The following is a 12,298-nucleotide window of genomic DNA, read 5'->3' as shown; positions in this document are numbered from 1 at the left end:
ATTTGATTTCACTAAGATGCCGACAGCTGCTCAGAGGGAACACAATCGATTCTGTTTTGACAGGTCTTGATGTACAGTAAGCAGTAAAAGTCTCCACTCTGTGCTGGATTAAGAAAAATTCACCTTAATTTCAACTTAAATAGAACCGTATCTGAGCTTGAAGGGAGGCTTCTCGTCTGCTCACCTGCTCTACCCCCTTGTTTCACCTGCCAATCCTCCCTCTTTTTTGCCCTTGGACTTCATCTTCCTCTCCCCTTTCCTCTTTTTCTTTTTCTTAGCACTTTTAAAATCTCTCTCCCTCTCACTGACTCTCTTCTATACTTAAAAGGGAGAATTTGGAGTCCTTACTACGTGCTGAACACTGCCCTGTATGCTTTTCTCGAATTGCCTTATTTAATTCCCACAACATCCTTATAAAGTAGGTGGAATTGTGTCTATTTACAGATGAGAAAACAGATGTTCATAGTGATTAAAAGCCTGCCTGGGGTTGTACAGCTCGTAAGTGGCAGATCTGGGGATTCAAGCCTAGACCTCTGATTCTAAAAGTCCTTGCTCTTTTCATGACATTAGTGGGCCTGAGCCCTGGCAGAACATCACAATCACTTGGGGATCTCCAACGGCATCAGTGCTTTTTCACCACCCCCGTATTTATTAGTCTGGGGAGAGTCCAGGGCATGGGAGCGGCCCAGTATTCTGCTTTCCCTTTGTCCTCATCTTTCTTAGCATATAAACAGAAGTGTACGTTGAGGTAGGTAGCAGAAAAGCCCTGAAGATGATGGGGTTCTTCTCCCATACCTCTTACGGGGGAGGACTCACCTTTCTGGAAGCCAGTGGTGCCGGAAAGCACAGGTGTGTCTTTCTCTTTATACCAGGTGGGCAAGTGGGAGAACCACACCCTGAGCCTGAGGCACGCCGTGTGGCCCAGGTACAAGTCCTTTTCGGACTGTGAGCCAGACGACAACCATCTGAGCATCGTCACACTGGAGGAGGCCCCCTTTGTCATCGTGGAAGACATAGACCCGCTGACTGAGACGTGTGTGAGGAACACTGTGCCATGTCGGAAGTTCATCAGAATCAAGTGAGTCCAGGGATGCTGTCGGTTGAATGTGCCCAATCCTTTACAATAGCCTGTATCACTGATAACAGGGGTATCTCTACAATAATAATAGAATGTAATATAAAATATATTCTATTATAATAGGTGGGTATAAAAATAGATTTTTTTAAAAGACCTGGAACTACACCAGGTGGTTTGCATTCATTTGATTCCAACAACGGCAATACGAGGTGCATGGTTTTGCCCATTTAAAACATGATAAAAACTGAGTTATGAGAAGATTAAGAAGCACATTCAAAGCCACTTAGCTAGTAGATGGAAGAGGCAGGACTCAAACACTTGTCCATCTGACTCCACCACCATATTCTTAACCAGTATGGTAAGTCAACCCTCCCCTTCAATATTTCCTAGAATAATTATTTCTTTTGTATTTTTCTGGTTGCTCCCTCCCCCAAACCATATCTACCACTTCCTTCCACCTCTCTTCTATTTCCCAGATCCAAACTTTTCAGAATTTTCAAAGCTTCTCTCCATTTTGGAGTCAACATCCACCTTACAAGTGACTTTCTGATGTGCTTAAGGTGGAGCTGATCTCCTGGGGATCTCCTAGGTCACCAGCAACAAACCAGCATTGCATCTAAGTCATTTCCTCTTTTATTACGATTGAAGAGGAACTGACATTTTTTATCAGATCCCCTGGTGAAGGGTTCTCCCTAATCTATAAACCCTTTGGAGATACATAAAGCTTCATGGCCAAGTCCAAGGCCCTGAATTTTGTCTTTGTAATGCAAACATAAACACAAATACCACCCTTGTGGAGGATTCACAAAAGGAAAAAGCCTACTGCTAGATGGAAATCTTTTTTTTTTTTTTTCTGAGTATTTTCTGATTGCCTCCTTTCACCTGGACAATTTTTGCTTGCCCTTTAAGTCTTAAGCACTCCCTCCACAAGCTAGGTTAGTTCTCCCTACTTCCACAGTACCCTGGCTATGTCTCTATGTCTTAATCAGTTCAGGCTGCTATAACAAATTACCACGAGTGGGTGGCTTAAACAACAGACATTTATTCCTCACAGTTCTGGAGGCTGGGAAGTCCACGATCAAGGTGCTGGCAGATCTGGTGTCTGGTGGAGACCCTCTGGTTTGCAGACGGCTGTCTTCTCCTCACCTGGTAGAGAGCAGAGGGAGAGGAAGCAAACTGTCCTGCTCCTTCTTATAAGGGCACTACTTCCATTTAGGAGGGTTCCACCCTCGTGACCTAATTACCTCTCCAAATACCATCACATTGGGGATTAGGGTTTCAACATATGAATCTGAGGGGAACATAAACATTCAGTCCATAGCACTCTCTAGCTGTCTTTCTCACTAGTTTTTATGGCTTACAGTTTGTCTGTATTCCCCCCAGAGTATTATCTGCCTAAATATAGGGAATGTGGCTTATTAATATTTGTGTCTTCAGTGACAAGCATAGAATATGACACCCCAATGTTGATGAAACTTGAACGGAGGGTGAATGGATACTTTTCCTCCCACATTCCAAATTCCAACCTAAGTTCTTATTATACAAGATGCAAATCCCCATGGCTCAGTGCTTTGGATAAAGATAATTTTTTTTTTCCGGTACGCAGGCCTCTCACTGTTGTGGCCTCTCCCGTTGCGGAGCACAGGCTCTGGACGCGCAGGCTCAGCAGCCATGGCTCACGGGCCCAGCCGCTCCGCGGCATGTGGGATCTACCCGGACCGGGGCACAAACCCGTGTCCCCTGCATTGGCAGGCGGACTCTCAACCACTGCGCCACCAGGGAAGCCCAAAGATAATTTTTTAAGAATATGATTGCTAAGTGTATTATGAAGGTGCATTTTGGTTTGGAGAGATTTTTTTATCAATAAGCAGCATTTTTGGAGTTGAAATTCTTATGGATTATTCAGTAAATAATCATCAGCTTTTTTTGGAGTCATCAGCCTCTTTGGGGTTGAAATTCTGAATAGATTAGTCAATAAATAAATACGCATGAAACATAGTTTCTGTGTTAGTCACAGTGCTGGGCATGGGGGATGCGTCAATGAACCGGGAAGGATCTTGCAGTCAAGGGGTGCACACGGTTAAAAAACTGCCCAACTAATAAGGGAACAGGGCAGCTCCACATTAGGATAAACCCTGTGAAGGATCTGAATAAGGTGGTGTGATAAGGGAGTCACTTGAGGTATGTGGGGGTGCTGCAGCTCACACAGGTAAGATTTAAGGTGACGTGTAAAGGAGGAGAAGGAGCCAAACATGTGAAGAACTAGGGAAGAGCCACCCAGCTAGAGGAGCAGGTGCAAAGGCCCTGAGGGAGGAAAGAGATTGGCGAGTTTGGGAAACAGAAGGAAGCCTAGTGCAGTACTTGGAAGTGATGAACTGGGGGAATGACAGAAGGGGTAATGTGGAAAAGTTGTCAAAGGAGGTTTTGACTTGGGTGGGTGTTCTTTGAGCAGAACTTGGTCAGATCAAGAAAGCAGAGTGGCTGGCACAAAGCAAAGAGTATAACCCCACTGGGGCACCTCCTTTATGATAACAATATCTTCTCTGATTCAACAGGGCCAATCAAGTAGGGCATCTTATGCTTCACACTCAGTCATTGGAGATTAAAGTCTTTAAAATCAGAAGACTTGGAGCTGAAAACAATAGATCACCAAGTCCTGAGTCACACTGGTCTGGAGGAAATGAACCTCCAAATAAACTACTGTCTTTAAAAGAATTGACTTTTCAACTGAAGAATAGAAACAGATTAACAAGTTCAGATTCACAATTTGGGTTCCTGTGGGAGGGGGTGGCTTGCAATTTTCCTTTTCCCACTTGGTGACATGAGAATTGTACTGTGCTTCTAGGTGAAATTAAAGTCTTTGATTTACCTGAAAGCAATAGAAAATTACTAGGATCCAGTCATCCCAACATTAACACAGTTTAGATCAACTGCATTTCCTAAAGGTAACATCTTTGAGGCAGGCTGATTGGTTCCAAAAAGGATTCCTGTTGGACAACATGATTGTGTTTGTTTTCTTGGTGATATTCTTTCAGGGAAAACCCTTTGTCTCTCACTTCTGGCAAATGGTGGGGTCTCGAGGGCACACATCATTCTTCTAAAAAATCAGGTAGTAGGAAATGGGCTGAGAAATCAGACTTTTCTTCTTACCTGTTAGTTGAGTGTTAAGACGTGAAGAGAAAATTGAGGAAAACTTACCTGTTTTGATCTGTAAGGATAAATGGCTATACTGCCAGTTAATCCCCTAAACTGTCAAATCATTGGTGAAAAGAGAGGAAATATATTTTTAAGCACCTATGTGAGAGGTGCTTTAGATACCTTATTTAATATTTCCAACTATCCTGCAAGGTAAGTATCAGCCTTCTCAATGCACGAATAAGTAAACTGAGGTCTGTGAATGAAGAGACCCGTCCGAGTTTCCATGCTTGTCAAGGGCAGACCCAGGATTTGAAAGCAGCTCTGTCTGACTCGCAAGGCACATCCACTGGCCACACTGGGAAATTATACAGCCAGAGAATTGATGACTTATTGGATCCCTTTCCCCATATTTGTTTTTATGAGTCTCCCTTTCTTTTGGGTGATGGTGGAGAGCAGAGATTACATGGGCACCATTTCTCAGATGTCTGGGTAGTTGTCATACCCCCTCCTCCACACACACACACACACACACACACACACACACGCACACAAGGTTTGTGTTAACAACAAACAAAAGTTCCCAATATGGTCTGTGTTTCCAGATGTGGAAACACAGACCAAATGATGTTAGATAAACATCATTTTAGTGCTTAGATAACAATTCAGTATGTAGATGTGTCAACAATGGAATATTGAGGCAGCACCGTATCCTATGAAATACGTGACTCAGCCTCTGACCATGGTACTAATGGATGCCCCAGGGCAAGGTGGAACCAAGTGCAATGCCCAGAGAGGTCTTGATCTTCCTGTAGCAGTGGTTTAAATAGTTTTTGTTATCACTTGGGAAGACCCCTGTTTCCTTCCCTTTTAAGAGCATTTCTGGTTTTTCTGAGTGTCCTTTGAGTATGACTTTGTCAAGTAAATAAAGCAGAGTGGCTGACACAAAGCAACAAATGTAACCTTGGTAGATTCTGATAGGTTTTACGACAGCAGTGCCCTCTGTATTTTAATAGGGCTTTTTCCTGATCAAGGACATTGCTATTTAATAGTGTCACCTCTTACACTGCCTCCACGTAGGTAGGGAGGGAAAATGTTATAAATGAGCCTTCATTTGCGAGACGACTCGATCAAGAGACATTAAGTCCACAGACTCAGGCACAGAGTAGACCCCAGGTCTCCTGATTCTTAGCTGATAATTCTTAGTTTTCCTCAGCAAGGAGAGTATCTTTCCTAAGTAAGTAAGGCATCCTTTCTTCTTCCCTTTGGTTGCCAACCTCTATTTTCAGTGAAAGGATAAAGCAAAACTCTCCTTGCTCTGAGAATTTCACATCTTCCTCTCCTCCATTTTCCAGTAAGTTTTTATAATTCAGTTTAGATTAGATGACTAAACTCTGATCTAAAGAGGTTGTATGTGTTATAAGCTTTAAAAAAATAAGACGTAGTAACTCTCATCTGTATAATGGGGATCTGAATACTACCTAATTAAGAAAAATGTTGTGAAGATTAATCCAACAATTAGTATAAAGCATTTATCACAGTGCATAGCAAATAGTAATTACTCAAGAAATGTTACCTGTTGTCATGCTTATTGTCATAATTAAGAACACTTTCTACTTTCGCTGTCATAAACTCACTGAACATCCTTGTAAAGGCCGCTTCCTCATTTTGGGCCTCTATTTCCCATGTGAAAAATAGTAGAAGAGTGTAGATAATGACTGAACACATTTTCCAGTACTAATACTCTACCATCTTGGGATTTTCTCTACAGCAATTCAACCAATGAGGGCATGAATGTTAAAAAATGCTGCAAGGGGTTCTGCATCGATATCCTAAAGAAGCTTTCGAGAACAGTGAAGTTTACCTATGACCTTTACCTGGTGACTAATGGGAAGCATGGCAAGAAAGTTAACAATGTGTGGAATGGAATGATTGGTGAGGTAAGTTATCTTTTCATCCCAAGGGCCCTCATTCAGACTTAGGGCCCAAGGTCCTCAGGGATGGTGGGAAGGATAAGTAAAGGGACGGTTCTTTTTTTTGCCTTGTGTCCAGGTGGTTTATCAACGGGCAGTCATGGCAGTTGGCTCACTCACCATCAATGAGGAACGTTCTGAAGTGGTGGACTTCTCTGTGCCCTTTGTGGAGACGGGAATCAGTGTCATGGTTTCAAGAAGCAATGGCACTGTATCACCTTCTGCTTTTCTAGGTATGTGAACTTCACAGTCACTATTGCTTTCCTATGAGGAATTATAGGTATTTTGTCTTGTTTGCTCAAAAGACAGGACCAGATAGGACCTAGTTCAGTTCTAGGTAACCACGTCAGCATATTGAAAGCATGTTGCATTGAATTACGCAAATTTTCCCCCAGTTAACATCTTTCATTTATCTTTAACTTGGAAATAGCTGCTAAAAATACAATCACATATTCAGATACCGTCCTTGATAGTGCAGAATATAGATTAGTAGATATATTGCTTAGAGCCTTGAAAGCATTTAAAAAATAAACCTGTCTGTCCACAGTTAATTTAAATCAGCTCATAAACTTTTATTTAGCAGCCACATACCCATCCTCCATCCCTCACTAGAATGACAGTCATTTATTTACTGGATGTAAGAGTAAAAATAATGATGACTGTGCAATGATTTATACCAGTACTCTGATAAACAAAACAGAAGCAGTCTGAAGAGGATACACTGTTTTGAAATTAATGGAATCATATTTTAAATGTGCCTGTCCTTTAAGCTGAATGGTTTATAAGAGAAGAAATTCTTCTTACTCTCCTTTTAACTGTTTCCTAGATTTATGTTTTTACACAAAAGGTTTTTATTTTTTAAAGCAAGGTAGTTCTGTTTTTTTTCTATCATCTGGTTTTCTTTAGCAGCTATGCATTAGGTAGCTTGGCTGGTGTAGCTGAAACTGCATGGAATCTAGCCAAGCATTTTAAATTTTTTCTTTAAAGGAAATCATTGTGTTGAGTGTTTTGTCATCATAGTTTTTGATAGTGACTGTCTTGAAGATCGTGGGATTCAGATTAACTTCCCCTTGGCATTCCCACGTCAGTGGGTTTGTCCCAAATTGGGAAGGTTAAGACAAACATTGACCCCTAGAAGGAAACTGCAGGAGAGAGTGAAAACAGTTAGATTAGGGTCAACTGAATTTCTTACATTTTTCCAAAGACAAAAAAACTTTGTTTATTAGAGAACTAAAACTGCAGACTAGGGCCCATTTGTGGATGCCAGCTCCAAGCCCATAGCCTTACTCTTCCACTGTCTTCATTTATATGTGGTGTTAGCATCCAGTGAAGTGTTCTCTGCTTCATTCTCATGAGTGAAATGTTGACTAACAGGATTTTGGATACTGCCTTACTCACAGAGACATATGGATTTACTGTTTTCATTTTCCATAATCCATTGAAGCTGTTGAAATCCTTACCACTCACTGGATTTGATTTTGCACTCGCTTCCATTTTTGTAACCTTTGTTGGAGTAATGTGGACCTTGACAAATACACACCTCACTGTGTTCCTTCTGTGCCTGTGTCTGATATGGATAACGATGCCCATATCTTAATAAGGGAGCCTCACTGGATCGTGAAAAGTACTGCTTACTGATATTGACAACACAAGCAGAATGTTAATAATTATTGGATATACTCTCACTCACAGTCACTCGTAATCGTCTTTTTCCCCATTCCCTATTGGAACCTTTAACAGAGATCTTTGGTCCTAGAGGTTGGAGGAAGGGAGTTCGTGGAAGAAATGGAAAGAGAAAGTTGTCCACTTATCTTCTTAGTGAGCTAGAGAGAACTTCTCGTCCAGTTCAATCAAAGAGGAAAAATATTTCCATTGACTTGTCTCATAAATATGAGTCACTGATACCGAATCTGGCCTCAACCCAGTTTCCCTAGATTTTTATCTTATCTGTGTTAGTAGAACATTTCCATAAAAGTCAAGTATTTTTGCTAAATTTAGCTGAACCTCTTTTCCCCCTACTCTTCCTACTGTATCTTTAAGAATAAAATAAATTGTAGCCAGAGGAAGCTATTTTTAAAGTTGTTTTTACACAGAAGGCTTAATACTTTCCCTAGTCACTAAATTACATCCCTATTCGATTGACTGTGCACCCCCTTATTTACGGTCATTATCTGCAGGTTTTGAAAGTCATAATGAACCATGCTAAGCTACATTTTTCCATTCACTGGCTCAGTCATCTGGAAGAGCCAAACATTCAAAATCTGATTGCATTGCTCTTCATTATTTCCTATTCTCTCTCCTCTGCAAAATCCATTAACTCACATTGGAAACACTTGCAGGTAATGCCTCTGAGCTTTTGTATCAAAATGTAACCAGCGACTCTTCAAGGACAGAGATGATGTCTCTGGCAATATTCAGTTAATTCTTAAGACTTTCCAAGTAGGTTGGAGTCTTTGATCCAAAGAAATGCTGAGCTGGGGTCTCTTCTAGATTAAAGTTCCTTCACAGACAGATGTTGAATCTGTTGAATCTGTCCAGTAGAGGATGTAATCCAGAGCTATCTAAAAATACTTCTGGGTCACATCTTAGACACTACAGACAGTAGCTCATCATTGTTCTAATGACTTTCTTTGTTGTGGGGGGTGTGTGTGTGTGTGTGTGTGTGTGTGTGTGTGTGTGTGTGTGTGGTGTCTGGGAATAGCCATCCTTCATGGCACTCATAGGTACCTAACTTACTAAAACCAGAATACTACAGCAGAATCTCTCTGCCATCCTCACAAGTCAAGGGACAGATGTTGTCACTTCGAAGTGAGAAAACATCTGGGATCAGTTTCTTGATCGTTTCCATCTGATTTTCTGACCAGTTAGTGACTAGGACACATCAAGTGCCCAGTGAAGTCCACTGAAGGCTTACAGATTCTGACATGTGAGTACAAGAATTCAGTAAGGATTTACCCTAATATTTTTAATAATGTCATCATAACCTGCAGAGAAAAGGAGTTATCAGATTAATAAGTGTGCGTGTTTTAAACTAGAACGCCTTTTTCAGGACCCTGGACAGCACACCACCACCACCAATTCTGGCTTTAACCACGGAACCCAGCAGCTATTCCATTTAATTTATTATGTGTATGCAGTGTGCAAAGCACACACCAAATACTTTACATGTATATAATGCCCCTTTACTCATTACAGTGATCCTCCTCTGCTGAGACACACTATGCCATCAGCACATCCAACCTGGAGAATTACTTTAACATCTCTATTTTTGAATATTAAGTAATTTTTAATCTCCTAATTATTCATTTCTTTCTCCTGGATACACCTTACTACCAAACTGCTGCTTTCAGGGACACGATATTGTTTGCACTCAAGTTAAATTTAACTAAGATAAATTTCAGTTTTAGTCTCATTGGTTTCTTTGAGCTCATCTTGGCTTATTTAAGTCAAGTAAGTTGTCTTGGTACTTGTTGCTTCTTAAAGTATTTGCACTATCAAAACTGCATTACAAAGTATTCCTTCAGGTTTTAAAATTATCCAATATCATTAAAGCTTCGGACATATTAGTTTCTTATTATATATTAAGCTCATTACATTGGAATTTGTGATGAACTCTAGCTGTGTTAGGTAGTCACAGACTTTAATAAAAAGGTGGCCTGCTATCAGCCTAGTTCTTTATTATTATTAATAGCTTCATCAGAAAAAAAAATTTAAAAATAATAAATTGTGTACTATTCAAGAGATATTATTGGGCTTCTTATATTTTATTCTTAGAAAATGTTTGCTCATGATGAAAAGGATTATAAGTTCATTGGTGTCCAAGGGCAGTTTCTTCCCAATGATGCAATCAGGTGGAGCTATGTTCATTTAAAAAATTTTAGTCTCTGTTGATTTTCTAGCAAATCTATGTCATACATGGATAAAATAGCTCCTTTCAGCTCACTTTCACGTCCTCAGTCAGTTTGAATAAAAATGTTAATTTGTTTTACATAGTATCTCTTACCTTTCTAAAGTGATCTAAGATTTAGAACCTTGTGTCTTGGCCTGCCCTTCTGAGACACCCACATGAAAATGAGCTGATGAAAACTATTTTTAGGGGAAATAACCATCTATCCATCTACTACTTCCTTGCCTCTATCTTTAAACGATGCATTTTCATTGAATTCTCGTGTGAATGTAATATCCTCAAATGACTTGTCAATTGCGTTTAACCATTACCAACCTCGACAAGATTTTTAAATTGTAGAGATCCCATCTGTCCGAAGCAGTAGGTGAAATGGAGAGAGTGGTAGTATTGGGGGCACACTATGACATTCCAATATTCCTGTCAATCCCACGATTTTACGATCCTTTTCTACCAGGTTATAATTCTCCCTTTACTTCTAGAATTCCTGCACGTCCTCCCTCCAGCATGTCAAGATGAAAATGAAAATAAAAATAAAACTCATGCTGATTCGCAGGTGCCTTATGTTTGACTATTTGAATGTAGTCTTGTTTCTCTTTAGCTTTGGTCCCCTGGATGATTCTATAATTACAGAGGACCCTGTAGCCTCTTGGTTTGCATTTTAACTTTCTCCCTTGGTCTTATCATTATATTTTGTTTTTATTATCCTTGACCTGATTTGTAAAATGTCATATGCTTTTCTGTTTTTATCCTATGATGTGCATTCTTATAAAACACCTCAAATATTTTGTAGAATAGAGAATGATTTAAATGTATGAATAAACAATGACTAGCTTCTTTTGAATGATCAGATTCACGTCAGAGCGGGTTTCTCAGTGAGTCTGCAAATGGCCCTCTAGGCTTCCTGCTAGCCCTGGTTGTGAGGAGGCGCTCACTGACCATGTTTCCATCCCTCTGGCCTGTTTACCTGCAGAACCATTCAGCGCCTCCGTCTGGGTGATGATGTTTGTGATGCTGCTCATTGTATCCGCCATAGCTGTTTTCGTATTTGAATACTTCAGTCCTGTTGGATACAACAGAAACTTAGCCAAAGGGAAAGGTGAGACTAGCTTCATAAGCATGATTCAAAGTCAATGCTATGTAATTTACTTTCAATGAAGAGTTCAGATTTAGAACACATTATCCTATATTGCCTTGCTGTACCATCGTATAAATCATGCTGGGTCATTGATATTACTTGCAGTGCCATACAAGTATGGGTTATTCCCTTCTACTGAAAAGAAGGATAAAACTTAAAAATGAGACATTTTAATCTTGCTATAATGTGGAGTCGGTAGTTAAGTGAAAAACTACTGATGTCTGCTGAGAAAGCATATTTGAAAAAGTTTTCTGGCAGTTGTCAAAATGTGCATCAAAACAAATGTTAAAACTACTAGTGAGTCTCAACGTCAGTCTATGCAAAGAAAATGGTTTTATAGAATCTAGGCTAAGAACATTCTCCAAACTACCAAATCATGCTCACATTCGTTTGATGATAAATATATAAATATATGATAAAATGGTGACTTTCCCCAAACAGTTACATTTTCCTCTTGACAGTGCCTGACCTTAGTGCATTGTACTTGATAAAGTGGCAATCAGTAAGTAGAAAATTGAATTGGGATGCATTCATTGGCCATAACTTTTTTTTTTTTTTTTTTTTTTGCGGTATGCGGGCCTCTCACTGTTGTGGCCTCTCCCGTTGCAGAGCACAGGCTCCGGACGCGCAGGCTCAGCGGCCGTGGCTCACGGGCCCAGCCGCTCCGCGGCATGTGGGATCCTCCCGGACCGGGGCACAAACCCTCGTCCCCTGCATCAGCAGGCGGACTCTCAACCACTGTGCCACCGGGGAAGCCCGGCCCTAACTTTTTAAGAGGCTCCCACACGAACCATATACATAAACACATTACACAATTTTGAGTGAATTTTTCTCAACGCACAACACATTCTAAGTAGACGGTATCAGAAGGGTGCCAGGACGAAATCTCTTTCCTGAAAAATGACTTTAGATGATGGAAGACGGCAGATCTTCAAGGTACAGTTATTCAAAAACAAGGCACTTTAATTTGCCATATGTTCTTTTTGCTTGGAAGATTCAGTATTGGAAAGAGCCAGCAGGTCACAGGAATCTATTGGGAACTTAGTTTTACTGAAATCCTCCCGCTTCTT

At 40.5% G+C, this 12,298-nt stretch overlaps 1 protein-coding gene across 2 annotated transcripts in view; it reads left to right on the top strand.

Moving 5' to 3' along the window:
- GRIN2A (glutamate ionotropic receptor NMDA type subunit 2A) overlaps positions 1-12,298 on the top strand; it is a 364,835-nt gene that overhangs the window by 278,831 nt on the left and 73,706 nt on the right. For both annotated transcript variants that reach the window (XM_060122862.1, XM_060122863.1), the window contains exons 4-7: positions 873-1,078; positions 5,985-6,153; positions 6,266-6,419; positions 11,064-11,189. In XM_060122862.1, coding sequence (XP_059978845.1) covers positions 873-1,078; positions 5,985-6,153; positions 6,266-6,419; positions 11,064-11,189 — 655 coding nt within the window. The remainder of the gene's footprint in view (positions 1-872; positions 1,079-5,984; positions 6,154-6,265; positions 6,420-11,063; positions 11,190-12,298) is intronic.

The sequence above is a fragment of the Lagenorhynchus albirostris genome, chromosome 15, assembly GCF_949774975.1.
Source record: "Lagenorhynchus albirostris chromosome 15, mLagAlb1.1, whole genome shotgun sequence".
NCBI lineage: Eukaryota > Metazoa > Chordata > Mammalia > Artiodactyla > Delphinidae > Lagenorhynchus > Lagenorhynchus albirostris.
This window is presented reverse-complemented; position numbering and strand designations above follow the sequence as displayed.